Genomic DNA, 21,302 nt, shown 5'->3' with positions numbered 1-21,302 from the left:
CAGAGGGTACTGCATCGACAGCAGGAACATATATCTTCTCCTGAGCTCCTGCAGCCCACAACCTGACAGATCACTGTGAAGGTTTTGGTATCTTGTGTTCAAGGCTGATAAAGCTGAGATTTGTGCCCCAGTTCAGGGTCGCATATGAGTCAGCACCCTTCAAACAAGATTAGAAGAGAAAAATTGTCACCTTGTCTTGTGCTGTTGTGAGAGGAGTTGGTAAAGCAATAATCATTTTTTATCGATAATGAGGTTTTGGGATTAAACCACTAATTATTAAGTAAGTGAGATTGCTGTCCTGACTATATTTCAGTTCTGGAAACTGAACTTCAGTACTTCAGCACAGAACAGCAGTTCCCTGAATAGTCAGGTTTCTGATTTCACTCCATCACCCAGAAATACAGAATTGTCTGAGTCCATCAAGCTGTAAGGGGAGGGAGCTGCAGCTAGAAACAGGTCTGGATCTGCTGGCTAAAACATGAGTTTGTCATAATATTTGGTATAGTTTGAACTTTTCCACATTGCCCAGCAAACCAGTGTAGCTGTAATGAAATCACTCTTAAGGCTCTTAGCCGTTTTTCCTGTTTGGCTTTGTGTTATCTGGGTGATAACACTTTTTGTCCCCTCACCCTTCCCCGTTATCAAACTATTTTGAATGTGTTCTCCAAAATGCATCTCTTGTGTTGTTTGCTACGTTGGCAAAGCCCTTTGGAAACTGCTAATAGGTCTACAAGGTCTGGCTCTACCCTACTGTACTTACCTGGTCTACAAGGTTGGGCTCTTACCCTACTGTCAGAGCACTCAGGTGAGGAGCACCTGGTTCAAGAAAGGGGATGTTTGCTACTTTAGTGAAGGAGCACACCGCATCAGGCAGCGATGTTACCTGTGGTGAGCTGAGGCTGTCTGCCTGAGCAGCTTCATTAGTGTTTCTATGTACTTCTGGGCTTCTGAAGCACCTTTATCACTCTTAGGGTTGTGTATCTTCCTGATTGTGCTACTGGGAAGTGGGTTGTTGGTCACATGCTGCCTGGGGGAAAGGGAGAAACAGCCCTATACTAAGCACACAGTATTTATGTACTGTACTCTAAAAGTCAGGCTACAAAGTCTTCAGCCATTCATTGACAGCCAACTGATGTCTGCAGGTCTTCAACCTTCTGTGTAATTTAAAGAGCAATAGTTATTTTAATGGGAGCTGTTCTGTCACTACCAAATTTAGGTGCATGTTGTGACTTCTGCTGCTTTTGTTTGCGTCTTTTTTTATAAAGGAAAAAAACACCACATGCCAAATGTTGTTGGTTCGGTCTCGTGTTTGCTTTCCATTTAGAGGAGTCAGCTCCCATTCATTGCCCAATGCAAACCCTGATGTGCCCACCAAGCCCATGTGTATGTATGTGGAAGGGACCCTTGGGTCTCGCCTACCTCTGGTAAACCCAAATGGTTGATGATTTGAGGGTGCAATTAAGGATGATTCATGATGTTTCCGTGTGCCTGCCACCTTGTAACAAAGTCAGTGATATAAAGGAATGAAACTGTGGTGGTGAATGTATACCCCTTCGTGCCTTTATTATATCCAGTAATTAGTGGAATTATAAGAAACAAAACCTGATGTCAGTTGAAACCTCTTTTGCAAACAAGCTGCTATGGAGCAGAGCGTGTTTTGTCATTCTACTCCTATCTTGCCTGGGGAGCAAATAGATCTCGTGCAAGGAATTTTATGCTTGAGAGAGGCATAAGTATCCTAGGAAGCTGGTGAGTAGTTCTGGTTCATGTTTAATCTGTTACATCTTCTAAGAATGCAGGAGAAGAATGGGAAACAGAACGAAATCTATAAAGGACAGATAATGAGAATGCTTCTGTGTTGTGTGGTGGTTTAAAGTGCATGCATACCACTAATGCTCACTTTCCAAATTTGGAAAGCTTGGAACAGGAGCGTCAATTTCTGTTTAGAAATAAAACCCTTCTTTAATAAATGGCTGTTGAGATTATTCCTTAGAATGTCAGGGTCAGAGTTCAGGGATGCCTGCTTTTAATATGACACAGCTTCCAAAATGTCACATCCACATTCTCAGTGACTTTTGAGGTTTTTTTCTTTCAGGAAGACTTCTCTGTCTACAGAGAGGTGGGGGATAAAGCATCCATCTTATGTCTATTGGGACAGAACAAGGGCAGTGTTACCTTCAGTCAGCTTGACAGGTGTTCAAGTTGGTAAACTTAACAAATAACTATAAACAGGCATGGACATAAACAGATGTTGGTGCTTTGACATCCACTATCTAGGGATGAGAGTCAAACATAACATGAACAGTTACTTTTTTGGTCTTCTTTCTGTCTTAGTTTCATTAATTGCTTTTGCTTTCTTGCCGTTCAGGCCATGAGGATAAAGATTATTTTATATGGATAAACAAGTCTGAATTCCATGGGTTCATTGCTGTGTATTCAGCATTGAGTGGCTTGAAAACAATTTCCAAGATAAACTTTCTTCTGCCCTTTTTCTGTGTAGCAGTCACTAATTTGCCTTGAAAACTGGCGAGCTTTTTAACCTCCCAAAGCTAAAAGTCAAATGTAGCAGATAGATAAAACTAATACCTTCCAGGCCTGCAAGTCAAACAAGATGACAGATACTCCACATTCTTTATAAAAAAGTCATTTCAACCCTGGCATTTGTACAAGAAAGTCCAGGTCCCTCTGCATAATCCAGTCAGTCTTGATTAACTATTAGGATATGAATTATGAAAAACGAATACCCTTGTAAATGAAGCTCAATGTTTCTGTTACGCTGCAGTATCAGGTGAAGATTGCTCTTGTAAAGACTGATTTTGTTGCTGCTGTAGAGCTGATGTTCAAAGCTCTTCTAATGCAGATATGGATCGGTGCTACTGGGCAGTTTATTCTTCTGGACTAAGCGTATGGCTGCTGGTTGACACAGGAGGCATCACTGTGCTTTAAGATGGCTTTTTCTATTATTAATTCTTTAAACACCTACAGCTTATAATTCTTCCTCATAATCACAGGGAAGGCTTCTTGTATTGACAGAGAAGACTGAAGGTTTTTAAAACCAATTTGCAAAGCCAGAATGGTCAGTGCGTTCAGGTCACAGTTTGACACTGTTCCCTGTGGTTTCAACTGTCCCGTAAGGTAAAGAGATGGTTTAGCTGTGAGTAAATTTAGAATCGTAGCGGAGGAAGAAAATAAATAGTGTTATTTTGGACTTTGGGAAGATAAGAAGCTGCACTTCTGAGACTCCTAGCAAAATGTTAGTGTGTGGCTCGGAACATTGAAGAACTGTAGCTTTTCTGCTTATGCTGCTATATGAAAGAAGTCTTCCATGTAATTCTGCTTGCATTACTGGAAAGAAGTTAGAACTTTCATCTTGCTGATTGAAGACAAGAAGCGACATTTCTGTCACTTGTTTCACTTTGCTATTTCCAGGATGAAAGATGGTTTTCCTAGAGTGAATTGTCTTAATATCTGTGTCTGCTGCCGGATTCCTAACGGCACTAAAATGAAAAGGCCAGTGATGAATACAGCTGGAAAACAATCCCGAAGGAGCAGTAAAAATGATTTATCTTGCCGCGTGACTTTTTCCCTTCAACTGTGACAGGCTTCTGTGTCGGTGAAAATACTGAAACTGGCTTCGTGACTGTGTGCTTCTTGCGTGTCCTTAAGCACTTACTAGGTGATACTTCTGCATGCAGCCTTATTGTGTTCTTAGCATCGTTTAAACTTAATGCTTTCAGAGGGGAAAGTGCTTTAACGAAATGGAATAAAACGTGTAATCTTTTGTTTTGAGTTAAAACTTACTGAAAGCTGTTGAAGTGAATGAGTGTTGGCAGTGATTTATTGAGGTGAGTTTCTAGCAGATGAGTTAAGTGTTTTGATTTGGGTTAATTCTCGTGAGAATCCTTGTGAACACAAGCTCTCAGTTGAATAGAATTTACGTAGTGTCTCGGCAATGTCTAATTGTTTTGAGTTCTCAATGGATGCCACAGCAGCATTTTTAGCATTTTGGTGTTTAAACCACTGAGATTAGTCTGAAATAGCTTTTCTCTTCGGAAAAAAAGTGTTTTTCTTCTAGACTGGAGCACAGCTTCTTGGTTATTGAAGTTACTCCGCTGAAACACTGCAGACTTTGTTGAGTAGTTTATACTTCTGTGCTGTTTTGCATGTGGTTGACATAGAAAAAACTTCCTATCTGAAACTAGACTCACAGAATGGTTTGAGTTGGAAGGGACCTTTAAGATCATCCAGTTCCAATCCTCCTGCTATAGGCAGGGACATCTCCTTCTAGGCCAGGTTGCTCAAAGCCCCATCCAGCCTGACCATGAATGTTTCCAGTGAGTGGGCATCCACAGCCTCTCTGGGCAACCAGTACCGGTGTTTCACCACTCTCACTGTAAATAATTTCTTCTTGATATCTGGTCTAAATCTACCCTCTTCCAGTTTAAAGCCATTTCCCCTTGTCCTGTCGCTACTTGCCCTTATAAAAGTTCCTTCCCCAGCTTTCCTTTAGGCCCCCTTCAGGTACTGTAAGGCTGCTATCAAGTCCCCTTGAAGCCTTCTCCAGGCTGAAAAGCCCCAGCTCTCTTCAGCCTGCCCTCATAGGAGAGGTGCTTCAGCCCTGTGATGACCTTTATGGCCCTCCTCTGGACATGTTCCAACAGCTCCATGTCCTGCCTGTGTGGGGGGCCCCAGAACTGGACACAGTAGTCCAGATAGGGTCTCATGAATGGGGAGCAGAAGGGCAGAATCACCTCCCTTGACCTGCTGGTCACACTTCTCTTGATGCAAGCCAGGATACAATTGGCCTGGGCTGCAAGTGCACACTGCCGGCTCCTGTTGAATCTTTTATCAAATAATACTCCCAGATCCTCCTCAGAGCTGTTTTTAAGCCATTCTCTGTGCAACCTGCATCTGTGCTTGGGATTGCCTTGACCCAGGTGCAGGACCTTGCACTTGGCCTTGTTGAACTTCATGAGGTTGGCATGGGCCCACCTCTCAAGCCTGTCCAGGTCCCTCTGGATGGCATCTCTTCCCTCGAGGGAGTCAACTGCACCACTCAGCTTGGTGTTATCTGCAGAATTGCTGAGGGTGCACTCCATCCCACTGCCCATGTCATCTACAAAGATGTTAAATAACACCAGTCCCAACACTGATCTTTGAGGAATGCCACTCATCATTGGTCTCCACTTGGACACTGAGCTGCTGACTGCAACTCTCTGAGTGTGACCATCCAGCTAATTACTTATCTAGCAAATGGTCCATCCATCAAATCCAAATGTGCCCTCAGCCATAGGAGCTGGAAGAACTGATTGAGTGATTGCTAGTATCTCTTAAACCAAACTTCCTAGCAGAAGATGAGGCTGGATTAAAGCTGTCGTGAAAGAAAATATGTTAGGATATATACAATGTCTTTGTATGCTACTTGGTTGCCTTTTGTCTCATGGGGAGAGGTCAGTGCAGGAATGTTTCAGTCTAGTTCTAGTTTTGATTTTAGTTGAGCTCAACTGTGATTTTGGAATGTTTGTAATGGAAAAAATGAGTTAAAAACAAAAGAAGAGAGAGAACAGAGTAGTGCAGTAGCTCAGTAACAAGAGTGGATTTCATCCTTGTCTCTTTATCCTCTGATAGCTACTCACTAACTGTGTGTGGTCTCAGCCCAGTGTTTCTATACTAAGAAGGTACCAGCTAGTGGACGTACAGAACAGCAAAATGTAACAGTGCAAAAATAAGGAATTTTACTGCATATCCATACATAGAGGGGAGGGGTACTGCAATGTGATGTCATACTGTGCTGTTTTTGGAGAAGTCCCTGCTGTTGGGATGGTAGTATTTAGTGGAATTACTCCAAGCTGATAAATGAGAAACATATTTTGACTGAAAACTTTAACCTGAGTAAAGACTAAGTCATGTTTAGGCAAAAAGCAAGAGACTGCAACTAGTTTTCAGTGCAGGTACGCAGACGATTTAGAAACTATGTCCTACAAAAGCTAGTAGTACCTAAAAAAAAAATACTGCTGAATGCAGCAAGTGGTCTTCAAATTTTGATTAAATCCCTTTTACTCAGAAGAGCAACTGGCCAAGGATAAAGGGTGAGTCAGAAGTAGGAAAAGAAGTAATTCAACATGACCATTAACATTATATCTTGAAAACTGATGAGTATTCTTTTCACTCTCTCTTTATTGCTGATTATGAGTGGGAATTGGAAAATGTTAGAGAAATATAGTGGTGGTAGAACATGCTTTTATTCTAATACAGGACAAAATATTTTGGGTTTAACTAGATTGTTAATATGTTATTTTTCTTGATACAGATGTGGTCCTGGACATTGTGAGCATGTGACTTCAAAGATGGACAACTGGATCTGTTATAAATTCTGATTGGCCTTAAGCTGATTTACAAGCACTGAAGAGCTTCACAGGATTTCTCTCATTCCTGATTTATGCCTGTCTAATTGCCTCACACCACCAGCTTAATCATGTATGGAAGTGCTCGGTCAGTTGGCAAGGCTGAGCCAAGCAACCAGAGCCCAGGGCGTTCACCGAGGCTGCCACGGTCACCACGCTTGGGCCACCGTCGAACCAACAGCACTGGAGGCAGTTCTGGCAGTAGTACTGGGGGTGGCAGTGGGAAAACCCTTTCTATGGAAAATATCCAATCCTTAAATGCTGCCTATGCTACGTCTGGCCCTATGTATCTGAGTGACCATGAGAACGTCGGTGCAGACACCCCAAAAAGCACCATGACTTTGGGCCGGTCTGGGGGGCGGCTGCCTTACGGTGTTAGGATGACTGCAATGGGTAGCAGCCCTAACATTGCCAGTAGTGGAGTTGCCAGTGATACCATCGCGTTTGGAGAGCACCATCTCCCTCCAGTGAGTATGGCATCCACTGTGCCTCACTCACTTCGCCAGGCCAGGGATAACACAATCATGGATCTGCAGACGCAACTCAAAGAAGTACTGAGGGAAAATGATCTGCTTCGCAAGGATGTGGAGGTGAAAGAAAGCAAGCTGAGTTCTTCCATGAACAGCATCAAGACCTTCTGGAGTCCTGAGCTAAAAAAAGAAAGAGCTCTGAGAAAAGATGAAGCTTCGAAAATCACCATTTGGAAGGAACAGTATAGAGTTTTGCAAGAAGAAAACCAGGTTTGTTATCTGTTTTACTATTGTGTTAGTGCAGTAGTGTGATTAAGTGAGTTTAATAAGCTTGCGTATCACACCTAGTTAAATTATTTTAGTCCTTTTCCTGGGTAATTGGTATAAATAAGAAGTTTTCGTCTTGCAGGAGTTTTAATTGTTTCTTATCAGACTTGTAAGCTTCCTCTTAGGTGTGTGTTTTTCCTTATGGCTTTTTTTCTGTTCTTTTGTTTATTTTCTGGGACTGTTGTTCACCACTCCATTCCAATTCACAACTCTTTTATGCCGCTCATGATCATGATTTGCGTAGTGCTTAACTCCAGAAGCATTCTCTTGAGAAGTAGAATGTAATAACTGCTGACCCCAAATACAACTGGACTGCTGCTGGTTGTTGATAGATTGCCAGTAAAACAAAGTTCACTTAGTTTAGAGCTCTAGTTAAATCCTCCAGACCCGCAACTTTCACAAACATGTAGCCAAGAACACAGTTTCCATGTAAGTAGTTCTGTCTAATACCTAATGCCCATTCAGTGCCCAGTCAGGGGCTGAGCAGAGGTTGCTTCCCTCTGTCCAACTCCTCCCCGTTTTATTGTCCATCATAACACCATGTTGTACGCAACATCCCTTTGACCACTTTAGGTCTGCTAACCTGGATCTGTGTTCTATCAGCTTGTTGTGCATCCCCAGCCTTCTTGCTGGCAGGGCAGCTCAGGGAGCTTGTAAGTCACTGACTTAGTGTAAACACTGCTCAGTTACAAGTAAAACATGGGCGTAACATCACTTTTTTTTTTTTCATCCTTAATTCAAAACACAGCATCGTACCAGCTACTATGAGGAAAATTAACTCTATCCAAGTCCAAACCAAGACACTGGTACAGTGCTAGTGTAACAAAAACACAAAATGCCATTCACTCAGCGTTTTGGCGCTGTTTATTTTTCTGCAGAAGGTGAGTATTTAAATTGCCGAGTTCTCTTCTTGTGCTTTTTAAGTTCTGTTTTCATACCGAAGGGAAGGAGAATGTTTTCAAATGTCAAAATTGGCAAAAATATTGTTACATCTGAGGATGCTGTGGAACTCTGGGAGCAGAAATACAATGAATGTGTGGTTTAGAGTGGAGTAAGTGGTTACTGAATATGTATAGATTTGAGAACAGTGATTTCTCTATCTGAGAGTTTTTTTGTGTGTGTCTTTCCTTTATCCCCTAATTAAACATTTACAGATATTTCCAGGCTGCTGTTTTCTAGGCAATCACTATAATTACCACCACACTGGTAGAATTGTATAACTTCAGCCCAAAAAAAGAAGGGTGCAATTTAAAAGTAAAAGGGTATTATTGCAATGAGTGGTAAAAACTAAGAATGTTAATTAATAGATTACGGTTAGCTAACAGTGTGTCCTAATTAAACCTTGAATTCATTATGTCTTCTATAGCCTGTTGGAATTGGTCACTTCAGTCTTTATAATGAAGATCAGTTTAATAGGATTTGCAGTAATCAAACAGACTTTTCTGTTTAGACACTGAACAAGGGACTTCTCTGATCTGTTGGTGGACCTGAAATATCTTCATTACCCTCCCCCTCCCCTTTTCTAAAATGAATTTAATATATTCCTACTACATTGTCTTTCAGCATACTTGTAGGAACTGGTATTTCAGATCTCAATACCGGTATTTCAGCACAGTCACTTTAATAAAAGCCTTCTGGCATGGGCAAGACTTGTGCTGTAGATTAAGTTTAGCTAAAGCCAAATGCACTGTTTAAAATTGACTAGATTCATGGAGCCAAGGTGCTGGCTGACTCATCCCATTATCTGACAGTCATTTCAACCTCTTTCCTGTGATCTTGGCTCTTTATTTCTCTTTGCATGCTTGATTGTCCATGATTGGATTTGTTTGTTTTATTCTTGTCACCTCAACTTTGGCTGAATTGTCTCTAAGTTCTGGAAGTTGATAAAAACACATGAAAACCTGAGCTCTGGTTGATCACTACCTCAGTCTCCTGTGTAACGTGCTTTGGTATCCTTGAGTTTTTTTACCTATGCCTTGGGAACGTGTGCAAATAGATGTTGATTATTGGAGTATTGCCTGCTGATTTCCAAACAGTTTTCCAAGATGAATAAAGAAAAGATCTCCTTTTGGAGGAAAAAACAAACAAACACCAAAACAAAGCCAAAAAGGAAAAGTAGAGAGTACACTATGTGCCCTGGTGCAGTTACATTTATTTTGGTGCAAATAGTTATCAGGGGTATCTTAGATATAATATTGAAAATGTAGGGCACGTGCATCTAGGAGTAAATAGCTCTTGCTTGAGCTGGGAAGGCTTTTAGCCTTGCTCAGCAGTGATGCAGTAATACAGCTGTGATGCAGTACAGCTGTATTCATCAGCTACTCTGAGCAAATATTAACAGCTGTGGAGTGTAACATTAACTGAATTTTTCTTCATCCTTTGATAGTTTGTTGCTAAAGTGCCAGAAAATCCTTTCTTTTGGTAAATGGGGAATGTCCTCCTCATCTGATTTTGAAAAGCTCAGAACTTATAGTGGAAAGTATTCCTATTGTTAATATAGAGCCATGGAAAAATGGAGTAGTTTGCAGTGTGGTGTGGATTAGTTATCCAGTTACACTTAGCAAGAGGGCAGAAGCAGAGTGCAGATGATTCCTCAAAGATTAACAAGTGCATGCAAGAGGAACTGATGGAATCAATAAACAGGAGCTTGCTTTTGGCACAGAGATCTTCTCCTTAGCATGCTTTAGCAAGAAGTACATTTCTCTGACTGGAATAGAAGATTTTCCTGCTTTTGGTGTGAATAGGGTTTAAAGTTTACCTGAAAATATCATCTTTAGTAGCCAGAAGAATGAAGGGAAGATGGTGAGTATGTTTGGCTGATAGTTTTGTTAAAAACTGGACTGTGATGGACTGCATGGAGCTAGAGAGAAAAAAGGAACTCCTGTCAGTTGAAACTTTGCTTATGCCAAGCTGATTGTCCCTAAAAATAATGAGTGCAATGCAAGCTGGATATCTGCCTGATATCTGTCTGATCTGGGTTTGAAATCTGAATGATGTTTTGGCTGGAATAGTGTGGTACCGCTGAAAACATCTTTCTACTTTGATGTACTTTTGTGGCCTCTTTGTGGTTAGAGGTTTTGAATGTCTGAGTAGGGGTTGAGTTTAACCAAGAAAATATTTCTGGAAAGTATTTCACCTTACTTGGGGTAAGTGCTTGAAGAATGTTCTGCTTTATTGTGATGGAAGAGTGTGGCTGGTGTCCTCCGGCAGTTCATCAGCACTCTGCTCCAGACCCCTGTGATTATGTACTCATAGTCAGAAGTAATTTTCATTTCTCAGTAGCGTGGAATGAGCATTTCACTTATTATAATGTAGTTGTCTGTGTGTTAGCCTCTTAAACGTGTTGGGTGCTGCTGCTGTGAGACTAGAAGAACTCCTAACGAGTGTAATCTTCCTGAATATCATATTAGTTCTTCCATCTCCACTGATTTCTGCTTTAATTTTTTATATATATATATATTTTATATATTTATATATATATTAATATTATATTAACTCACCATAAATATATATAATATATATATATATATATATATATATATTTAAGTGGATTGTCCTAATACTTTATTATTCTAATAGTAGTACCACTCTTGAGTTGGTTATAAGCTAGACTTTCTCCCCTTTAGTGGATCTCTATTTGTATCATATGCAATTCCATAGCCATTGCTAAAATTCATTATCTGTATCCTACATTGTTACACATCGATGCTTCTTTTTCTATTGCAGATCTGTCAGTTCTCTAGAGCACTGCCAGCTTTAAGGCTTGCTCTGTCTTTCTCTGGTTGAAGCATGACATAATAACTTATTTCTTTAAGAGTAACTCAAAGCTATCTCCTGAGGAGAGCTTAGTATCTGAGGCATTTATCAAGCTGCAGCACTGAGTAGTGACTTCAGAAATTGACATGCTCTCTCCCAGGAGATGGACCTTCTGTGTTCTGCCTCTTTGCAATTCTGTAAGGAAAGAAAATAAGACTTCTGCTGCTTATCAAAGCTCCTTCATGCTCCTTTTCTCTTGGCTTCTTCTTGAGGTAGAATCACTCTTGAGTTGCTTTCAGCTGTAGCATAAGCTGAACAGTTGGTCCCTATTTGATCCATTAAGCAGACAAGGGGAACGCTACCAACTTAAAAGAAGCTTTTATTAAACTGGGTTGCATCTCTGGTAATGGTGAGTTTCTTAGTAGTTTCACTGCACTTTTTGCTACTGAGCTGGGAGAGTGATTGCTTTATGTTCCACGTAGCAAACTGTTCTGCTCTTTGCTTTGAAATTCTTTATCTGCTGTGTAACGAGGCTGTTCAGACATTGCTCCCTAACTAGATTTCCAGCATGTTATTCCACTGTTCAGTATGTATGGTTCTGAATTACTGAATTTAGGAGCCATTGTCTTTTCTTGGTATTATGTCATTTCTGGTATTTGAGTTGTTCATTTTTTCCCAAGGCGGTCTTTCTAAAATGTGCATGGTGTAACTTGAAACTGTGCAAGGCTCTGGTTTAGAGCAGATCAAGCTTCCTACTAGTCACTTGTTGAGCAGTGGAACAGTAGGAGTAGGAGTACATCTGTGCTTTTGCCGCATTACATATATTTCATTTTAGTGGAGGTCTTGCACTGCTGTTACAGCTTCCTAATACTAACTCTAATATTCTTGTGTGTCTGTTTTTTACTATGTGGTGTTGATTTAAGTAGAAAGGAGAGAAATACTTCTAATGGAACTGCTAGTCCATGGAAAAAAGAGTTTTAGTGCTACTAAGAATACAGAGGCCAGTCTTCATGTATGCTCTGAAATGCCACTTTAGCCTCAGCAAGCAAGAGGGGTAGAAGAGGAGAAGCTCCAGTGTTCAGGGTGTTTCAGTGTACATCGTGTTAGTATATACTTGTGTTCAGTGAACACAAGAACATTTCAGTGTTTTGGGTAATAGTGGTCACTGATGATTTGAGCTTCCTTACAGAAATCAGACCGCAGTGTCATGTCGACAGATATGCTTAGCTGTTCTGAATTACACATTTTTTCCTATGTGGATAATGCTTTGTAGTTTTTCTGTATCATTTTTGTCGTAATCCAATAAAGGGAGAAATTCTACTAACTGTGGAGGGCTGTAACTGTATCACAGTGGGTTCTTTTGTTTATTGTTGTTTGCTTCCCCCAGAAGATAATAAGTACTATACTTTGAAAAGGAAGTCCTTGGCAAAACTTTTCGTGACCCACGAGATCCATATAATGATATTTTTACACAGAATTTACAGCTTTGCACTGGGTCCTCTCAGAAAGATCCTAGTCTGGGAGAGAAGTAAAAAGAGAGAAAATAATGGAGTTCAAGTGTTCAGTCTTTGTCAGTGCTTTACAAGTATAGCAGTTTACTCTCAACTCCCTTTTTCTAAAAAGGTGCTTTGTTAATGCCTGTTGCTGTATATTTCTTCCCTAGTTTTTTTTCTCCTGGCATTTAAGGAGGGAATGTGGGATGGTGGTAGGAGGCCCAGTCCTACCTTCTGTAACACAGTATGTTGAGCCTTATGTACTCTTAAGTACACGTGTTCAAAGCCTTATGTATACGTGTTCAAAGGAGGGCAACAAAGCTGGTGAGGGGTGTGGAGCACATGCCATATGAGGAGAGGCTGAGGGTGCTGGGAATGTTCAGCCTGGAGAAGAGGAGGCTCAGGGGAGACCTTATTGCTCTCTATAACTTCCTGAAGGGAGGTTGTAGTGAGCTGGGGTTTGGCCTCTTCTCTTATGTCATTAGTGATAGGACCAGAGGGAATGGTTTCAAGCTATGGCAGGGGAGATTCAGGCTGGACATTAGGAAGTATTACTTCTTAGAAAGGGTGGTCAGGCACTGGAAGGTGGTGCCCAGGGAGGTGGTGGAGTCACCGACCCTGGGGGTATTCAAGGAAAGACTGGATGTTGTGTTGAGGGACATGGTTCAGTGGGAGCTATTGGTAATAGGTGAATAGTTGGACTGGATGATCTTTTAGGTCTTTTCCAACCTTGGTGATTCTATGATTCTCTTTTCCCTTGGAAGAGTCTTGATTGATGGGTTGCTTTGGTTTTCTTTTTTTTAGTAGAACCATGCCCCAAATATCAGATGCTTATTTTTGACTGGAGAGCAGGAAAAGCTTTTAAAACAAATATTCGTGTTATATCATATTGTCTTCAAAGACCTGTATTGACAAGAGTTGTCATCTCGGGTTTAGCAAGACCTGATATAGAAGGTGACCATGACCCACAGTAAATATATGAGTGATTATGGATTATATTTTTATATTAAAACTTCACAAGGGTTTTCCATTATGATAGCCTCATGTTTTCCTCCTGCTTCAGTGACACTGGATGTTTTTGTAGTATGTGAAGGATGTTGCACATGTAGAAGAAAATGCATGTTTGTACTGCTTGTTTGTTTGATGGGTATTGTGCAGCTACTGAGTTGCTGTAATGGACATTAGGGGAAGAAGCATTCAAAATCGGTTTTGTCTTAAGAATCCATGAGCAGATGAATTTGTCTGCAAAATGTAATGAAAAGTTTCACAGAGGCATCTAACATCACATACCTTGATAAGTACATACTTCTCACTGTGGAAAAAGAAAGCATATATATAATAAATAATGACACGTGCATGATGCACAAAAAAATTTTACAGATATATACATCAGATTTTCCACAGTATAACTGGATAGCAGTTCTCAGATCAACAGAAGCAAAACTTGAATCAGCATAAGTAACTCAAGAATACAGGAGCTTTTCTCATTAGTGAGACAAGATAGCCATGCAGCCTGTTCCAGCATGGAGTCCCACAGCTGTAAGCCTTCATGAGGTCTATTCTTATGGATGCATATTTTTTTATTTTTTATTTATTTTTTTTTTAGAAATTGAAACATGTAATGCTAAACATTTGATTTGCTGAAGGATTTGGAGGATTGTACCAAGCTCTTAAGCTTTTACTAGCAGTGTTAGAAATGTCAAAAGCAGCAGAGCTAAGAAATTCCAACCTGTCTGGAAAATCTTTATTGTAGATGGTGCCAGGTTTTGGTAGCCATTGCATGGCTTGGATCTGGTCTAAGGAGGCAGTAGACTGAAGACAAAAAAAAAGCAGTCTTTAAGAATGATCATATTTCTGTAGCCTGGGCTAGAACCTTTCACTGAGCTATTCCACAAGGAATCCCTCAGTTTACATTAAGACTTAACTACTGATTTTCATTCTGCTTCAACTGAAAATGTATACTTAAAATCCCTAAAAGTGATTTTTTGCTTGTGTGGGAGGAGTTTCAGCATTTGTTGAATGAGAGGAACTCATTGAGGATAGCATGAGGATAGCAGGAGCTTTAAGCTGAGGATGAGAGCTTTTTGGTGAAATGATGAATCCCAGAAGTCTCCTAGAAAAAGGAGTTGGATACAAATAAAAACAGCCTAATAGTGAAAGCTTTTAATTAGGTCATTGTTATGAAATGCTGTGCCCTGGGCTGGAATCCTAGGAATTAACTGGCTTATCTCTTTTGTATGAATAAATGTGGAGAATATGATTGTTTGAAGATTTATTATTTGACCCTGTTTAGTTTAAGAGTACTAATAACTTTGTTGTGTGCTTACTAGATACAGCACTGTAATAGATGGGAACATAGTGTCTAGGTTTTGGTGCTCATACTCATACTACTGCTTAGTTACCCTGATAAAGAAGGAGAGAAGAATTCTGGGATAGAGCATTGGTAAAAATCAAGAAAATTCTTTATATCAACCAAATATGGCAGTCTTTGTGTGTTTTACATTAGTATAACAAAGGTACATTCATTTATGGAGTCTCTCATTTGTGCATTGGAATTAATTGATATATTTACTTCTGGGAATTAATAGTTAATCCAGAGTAACTTTATGTAGTAACTGTATGGATGAAAGTGATGCCTCCTATTTATTTCTGTGGAATTGACAATGGATACGAGAAACACAGTAACAATATGTCATAGAGCAATTTCTCAGCTGCAAAACACTGTTACTCAACATTGTCACCACCATCAGCTATGCGTTTTCTTCAGCAGTGAACAAGAGACTGCGTGCTGTGCTCATAAATAAATAAAGAGAAAAATTCCTCACCAGCAGAGGTGGCCTGCTGTCACCCCTGCTGAAAATGTACCACCCACCACCTCACTGTGCTCATATCCAATGCTTGGTCTCCATGTACATTCAGCAAGCATCAATGAATGTCAGTTGGTGCTGTTTCCTCATGGAGGACTTCAGTTCCACAGCTCTACTTCATACGTACTTCCATGTCAGTCTCCATTCTGTCAGGCTGCCCCTCTGCTGCTATCTGTCACACGGCAACAACATGTAATGGAATACTGGTGGGAAGTTTCAACCTCTACTGCCATACCACCAACATCCACCTCTAACGTTGTGGCATTACTTTCAAAGCAGCCCTCATACAAATGGGAGCCCACAAGGTTTTATCAGGACAGGGGGATTTCCCAGTTTTTTAGCCCACGGATCAGCTGAGTAAAATCAAATGATCGTTATGCTTTTATTTGGAGGACAATTTTAAGGCTTTTTCGTTCAGGCGGTATCTGATGGGTCAGGTTTGTCAATATGGTTTTCAGTCTGTTAATGTGTAACCATTTTAATAGATCTGTAAGCCTAGTTACTCAAAGGAAGGATCATTCTAAGGAAGCGCAGGTATACTTTCATACTGGAAAGTAAATAGTGTGTTATTTATGCACAATCAACACCATTTCTTATGAGAGAAGAGAAATGAAGCACTCAACCATTTGATGATCCTCTCTGCAGAGAGTATTTGGACCTGTTCCCCTCATTCACCACATTGCAGGATTCAAAAAACAGAATTCTCCTCAGAGCTGTATTGTGAAAAAAAATTAAAAAAAAATAAAGAAATTAAAAAAAAAATTACCTTTGCAATAAAATGAATTGGTTCAAACATTTTGTAACACTGAATTAATTTTTGAGTTAGCACATAGTTTTGAGAAACAGTAAGAAAAAAATTTACTAAGTGTACTTTGGTCACGATTCACGTTCTTTGTATATACTTGACCAGAGAGTTGAAATGAGTGCGGGCGCTGCTGTGTGCTCAGACTGTGATCTGTATGTGATACCAGGGGTCCCTGCTCGTTGCAGTTGTGTAACATACCAGCAAGACTGTACTGGTTGTTCCGCAATTAATGCCTTATGAGCCATTATAGTTGGAAATGAGCACGTCTTCTAATTACTCTTATGAAACCCGACTTATTTTTTTATCTTTCTGGTTTAAATCACTGAGGTCTTTACAGTTGAGTTTCAAAGCGGAACTTTGCACTTAACATGCAATACTTGAACAGGTTTGATGATCGTGCTCTCATTGCATTCAGTCTCCCAGTTCTCCTACAAATAAGATTCAAAATCCAATGTCTGCTACTTAAGGAAGGTTCTAAGTTAGTGTTTCTATCCAGCAAAAGCTTTTACTTTTTGGTAAGGCTGGGGTGGCATTCAAGATTGACCTTTCAGAACCACATAAATTAATTAAGTGGGTGCTTATTCAGGAATGATTCCTCTCCTTCTTTCCGTTTGGCTGAATAAGCTCAAATCTGTATATGTTTTAGGTCTGTCTCTGTTTCTGTATCAGAATTGTCATGAATCCATATTTAACCCCACTTTTTTGTTAATTAATTCTTCATGGTGTTTTGTGTCAGACTTTAATCTGAAAGACTGGGAACCTCTGGAAGAAATCTTTAATTCACATTCATTTACAGATAATACACATGTTAATATTTCTTTGTGAATTATTGAGTTCTAGAGAGCCTATGAAGATCAACCTGGAAAAAGTAGATCTGTACTTCGCAGGTTGAATGTTAATGCAGTTATTTGGTGCATTAAGGCATTATTATGGATAGACAGTAGCTGGTACTGGGACCCCTTTCGTATATGCGTAATTTGAACTCCTGACTTGCCCAATTGAACCACGTGTTCCTCCTTTGCATCTGCTTTTGTGCTATCCAAAGGAAAGATACACAGTTCATTTTGGCATTGGGGATTAGAGTGCACTTGCTGTGTGTCTCAAGCAGAGCTGCTCTTCTAGTTTCCTCTGATATATATTCACTTTACATAAACCGAAACTGTTGTATGAAATCGACCAACACATGACAAGTAGGGACTTTCTGAGGATCTTTCAGACAATACCTCTGCTGCAAAATAGAAGTGTGTTGTGGATATAATCACATTTGGACAATTTCTAATGCTTGAGCTTCTGAAGGAACTTAAATGCTGATGAATTAAACATTTCAGCACTCAGATGTGTGTTATTTCTGTCAGTAAATGCAGATTATAAAATATTTCCAAACCATTAAATTGGGTTTGATATAACATGATTATTAAAAATCATGCAGTTACTGGTTGCTGTAGTTGAGATATGGGAGAATTTCTGTTCTCTGTGCTGTCCTTCTTCGTAAGGCAACTGGTTATATTAGTTGTCAGCTCTTCAGACTTGTGTATATAGGAGTTCAGTAGTATTCTTAGCTTAGATTTGAACAAATGCATCCTTTATTTTTCCTACCTTTTCTTGAAATTGTTGTATTTTCTTCTTCCTATTTTGAGAGTGAACGTACTATATGTTTTTAAACGCTGTTGTCAATTTTGGTAGTGAAAATCAGAGAGGGCTGTGAGGTATTTTGTAAATAAAAAGGTAGAACACCACTACTTGATTTTGGTGGCTTATGTTTTTATTAATCCTAATGTAACTGGGAGAGATTCTACCTGGTGTGTATACTTTGCAAACTTATACTTTGCGTCCTTTGTACAGTAACTTATTAACCAGAAATACAAGTAATTAGTAATGCTGTATTAGTATTTCTTCAAGTTACAAAACTGCTATTACTATTGTAAGTTGGTTTAAATTCCTGGTAGGAAGCTTCTTTCTTTCCTGTATTAACGTGTTCTGAATTAACTTATCACTTTTGATGGTTGATGGTTGTGGTTGAATCGCCATCCCTGCATGTGTTTAAGAGCTGTTTGGATGTGGTTCTCAGGGATATGATTTAGTGGAGGGTTTTTAGAGTTAGGGTACTGGTTAGGTTGCAGTTGGACTTGATGATCTTCAAGGTCTTTTCCAACCTGGGTAATTCTATGAATCTGTATTGAAACCATCTAAATTGCGCAAGTTAAGGTATTTTTTCTTTTTGCAACAGATTATGCCCCAAGGCGCACACACACACACGTATCCAAGCTACATATGTAAATGACCAACATGGAAAAAAGAGCCCCATTTTTCATGGAGATTTTTACAATGTATCATATTCAAGGCACAGTTTATGTTAACTTTAGTTGCAAATGATTTACAGATTTTCTGAATGGCTCTCAATCAGGTCTACAGCTGTAGAGCGCAAACTGTAAATTGTAGGGAAATGTTTCACCACTTTGACAGTCAACTCTACAGGGGAAAAAAAAAACATCAAAACTACAAAACCAGCAGTGAAAGAACACATAACTGTTCCCTTAATAGTATTTTCCCACTAGTCGTCATTTTCTGCTTGTTCTTGCTGCATCTTTGATTTCCACATCCCATGGATATCACCTGTAGTTGCTGTTACTATGATTTTAGTCCCCTTATTAGCCCCGTTCAGTCTCTACAACAAACAAGGAACAGTTGGTATTGCAATAATGTGAGCAGACTTTCAACATATGCAGAATAAAGCAGAGTCAATTCAGTATGAAACCACTCAATTATTAGGAAGTCCTGAACTTAGCGCATATTTTTAATGTAATTCTTGGATGGAATTTGATTTTTAAAAGTGCTGTGTTTCCACTCATTAATCTTATGTAACTTGGCATTCACTGTCCCCTCTTGCTGGTACCGGTTTTATACAGCTTCACAGGAACTGTTCTGGTTAGAATGTTTTACCAAAATGATTAATGAATGTGTTCCTTAAACAAAAAGACTGAGTGAAATAAGATCGGGGTATAACCTGAAAACTATAAAGATGTTTTTATTACTGTAAAACAGGTTTTGTATGATCTCTAGAATAAAAGAAATCTTACTTCTGCTAGCAATAAATCATTTATTTCATGCTTAAAATGTCTATTTCCAGGACAGAGTCTGGAAAGAAGTAAGAGATCACGACTAAATTTTCTTTCCACTTTCATAAGCTGACTGAAAAGATGCTTCAGCTTCTGAAAATTCACATGCTTGAGTAAGCGCTGAGGGGAATAAAGAAGGCTTTCCTCAAATCCTGCTTGTGGAACTGCAGGATTTATTTGTTTAGGAACTTTTAATGTGAAATGTAGATTAGTGTTGATCTCTTAGACAGATTACTCAATATTTTTCAGCCTTCCCACTTGGCTTTCTACATTCTCCCACAGTATGCTAATAGAGAGATAATACATCTGAACAAAGCATTGCATCTTTCTGTGCTATGCCAGTCTGCTGAGGTACTCAAGAAGATCCTGCAGGCCTTTGTATTGAGAACCAGGCTTCATGGAGAACATGAGCAAGCAGTGTACCAAGGTGGCCAAGAAGGGCAATGGCATCCTGGCTTGTATCAGAAATAGTACAGCCAGCAGGAGCACGGGGTGATCGTCATTCTGTGCTCAGTACTGATGAGGATGTGCCTTGGGGACTCTGTTCTGTTCTGAGCCCCTCACTACAAGAAATATATTGAGGACCTGGTGGTTGTTCAGAGAAGGCCAACAAAGTTAATGAAGAGTCTAGAGCGTGAGTCTTATGAGGAGTGGCTGAGGGAGCTGGGATTGATCAGTCTGGAGAAGGCTCAGGGGAGATTGTGGTGAGGTGGGGGTTGGCTTCTTCTCCCAGGTAATTAGCAAAAGGGCAAAAGGCAATGTCCTCCAATTGTGCTGAGTGAGATTCAGGTTAGATACTAGGAAGAATCTCTTCCTAGAAGGAGTGGTGATCCATTGGTACAGGCTGCCCAGGGTGGTAGTGTCTCTGGTAGAGTCACTGTCACTGGAGGTGTTCAAGAAAAGGGCAGATATGGCACTGATGGACATGTTTAGTGGGCATGGTGGGATGGGTTGACTTTACAGATCTTATCAAGCCTTTATGATTCTATGAGCGTTACGAGCAGTGAATTGGATGAGCAGCAAATCAGGGATTACTTGAAAGACTTCAGACTGTACAAGACCACAGTATGAATGTGAGGGTGATGAGATTGCTGGCTGATACCTCTGGGAGTTTCATTCCTTTCTTCTTTAGAAGACTGTGGAAAGTGGGAGGGAGGCTGGGAGAATGGGCCTTCCTTACCCTGGAGAAGAGGAGGCTTTGGAGTGACCTAATAGCAGCGTTTCTGAACTATGAGGAGGTTATTGAGATGATGGAAATAGGCTTTTCATAGTGATGCATAGTGGGAGGGTGAGAAACAATCAAAATAAAGGTTCTGGTCAAATGTATGGAATACCTTGGCGGCTTTCAAGATCTCGATAAAGTTCTGAGAACCGTGATATAATCTCATAACTGACAGCCTTGAGCAGGAGGTTAAATGTCCTGCTGTCCTTTCTGATGTGAATTAGGCTATCATAATTCTGTTTCAAAATACTCATTTGTATGACGTATTATGTTTCTAGTCCAAATCATAAGTGAACATAACTTTCTGTATTCAACTTATTTCTTAAAGATGTGGAAAGGGTACGGTATGTATACAGTGTCTGCTGCTATCAAGGTATGCGTAATTAGTAACAGACATTGAAAACTCACCATAATCTTATTCAGTTTTCTCTTCTAATAGGCATAGTGATAGTCACTAGCATACTTACTTAAAAATTAAATGTTAACACATCCAGTAAATGCATTTTCTGCTAGTCTTTTTCCAAATGGTAACAAAATCTGTGATTGTTTTTGGAAGACATCTTTGATTTTAGTTTTTGAATGAGCCTAGGTTGGGAATGAAGGAGAAGTATACGGCTCCCACCTAGCAGTGCATTTATATCTTTTGTTCACCTTCTTGAAATGATGGGGAGAAAAAGGCTTATAAAATCTTCGGTGAAAGAAGATATTATTCTTAGTCTGTGAGGCAGTTGCTGTTACGAGTTAAGTGTTCCAGTTGTCATGGTCTTCAGAGTTAACACTAGATTGTTTGTTCTTCCATAGCAGTTGAGCTTCCCATATCTCAGTTTAGCTGGAAAAACACT

At 39.8% G+C, this 21,302-nt stretch overlaps 1 protein-coding gene across 12 annotated transcripts in view; it reads left to right on the top strand.

The window, feature by feature from the left end:
• ERC1 (ELKS/RAB6-interacting/CAST family member 1) overlaps positions 1 to 21,302 on the top strand; it is a 274,077-nt gene that overhangs the window by 1,323 nt on the left and 251,452 nt on the right. For all 12 annotated transcript variants that reach the window (XM_015865493.2, XM_015865524.2, XM_015865513.2 and 9 more), the window contains exon 2: positions 6,311 to 7,144. In XM_015865493.2, the coding sequence (XP_015720979.1) occupies positions 6,476 to 7,144 (669 nt within the window). In that variant the 5' untranslated portion in view covers positions 6,311 to 6,475. The remainder of the gene's footprint in view (positions 1 to 6,310; positions 7,145 to 21,302) is intronic.

This window comes from Coturnix japonica, chromosome 1, assembly GCF_001577835.2.
Source record: "Coturnix japonica isolate 7356 chromosome 1, Coturnix japonica 2.1, whole genome shotgun sequence".
Taxonomy (NCBI): domain Eukaryota; kingdom Metazoa; phylum Chordata; class Aves; order Galliformes; family Phasianidae; genus Coturnix; species Coturnix japonica.
The sequence above is the reverse complement of the archived record's forward strand: the minus strand, read 5'-3'. Positions and strand labels throughout refer to the sequence as shown.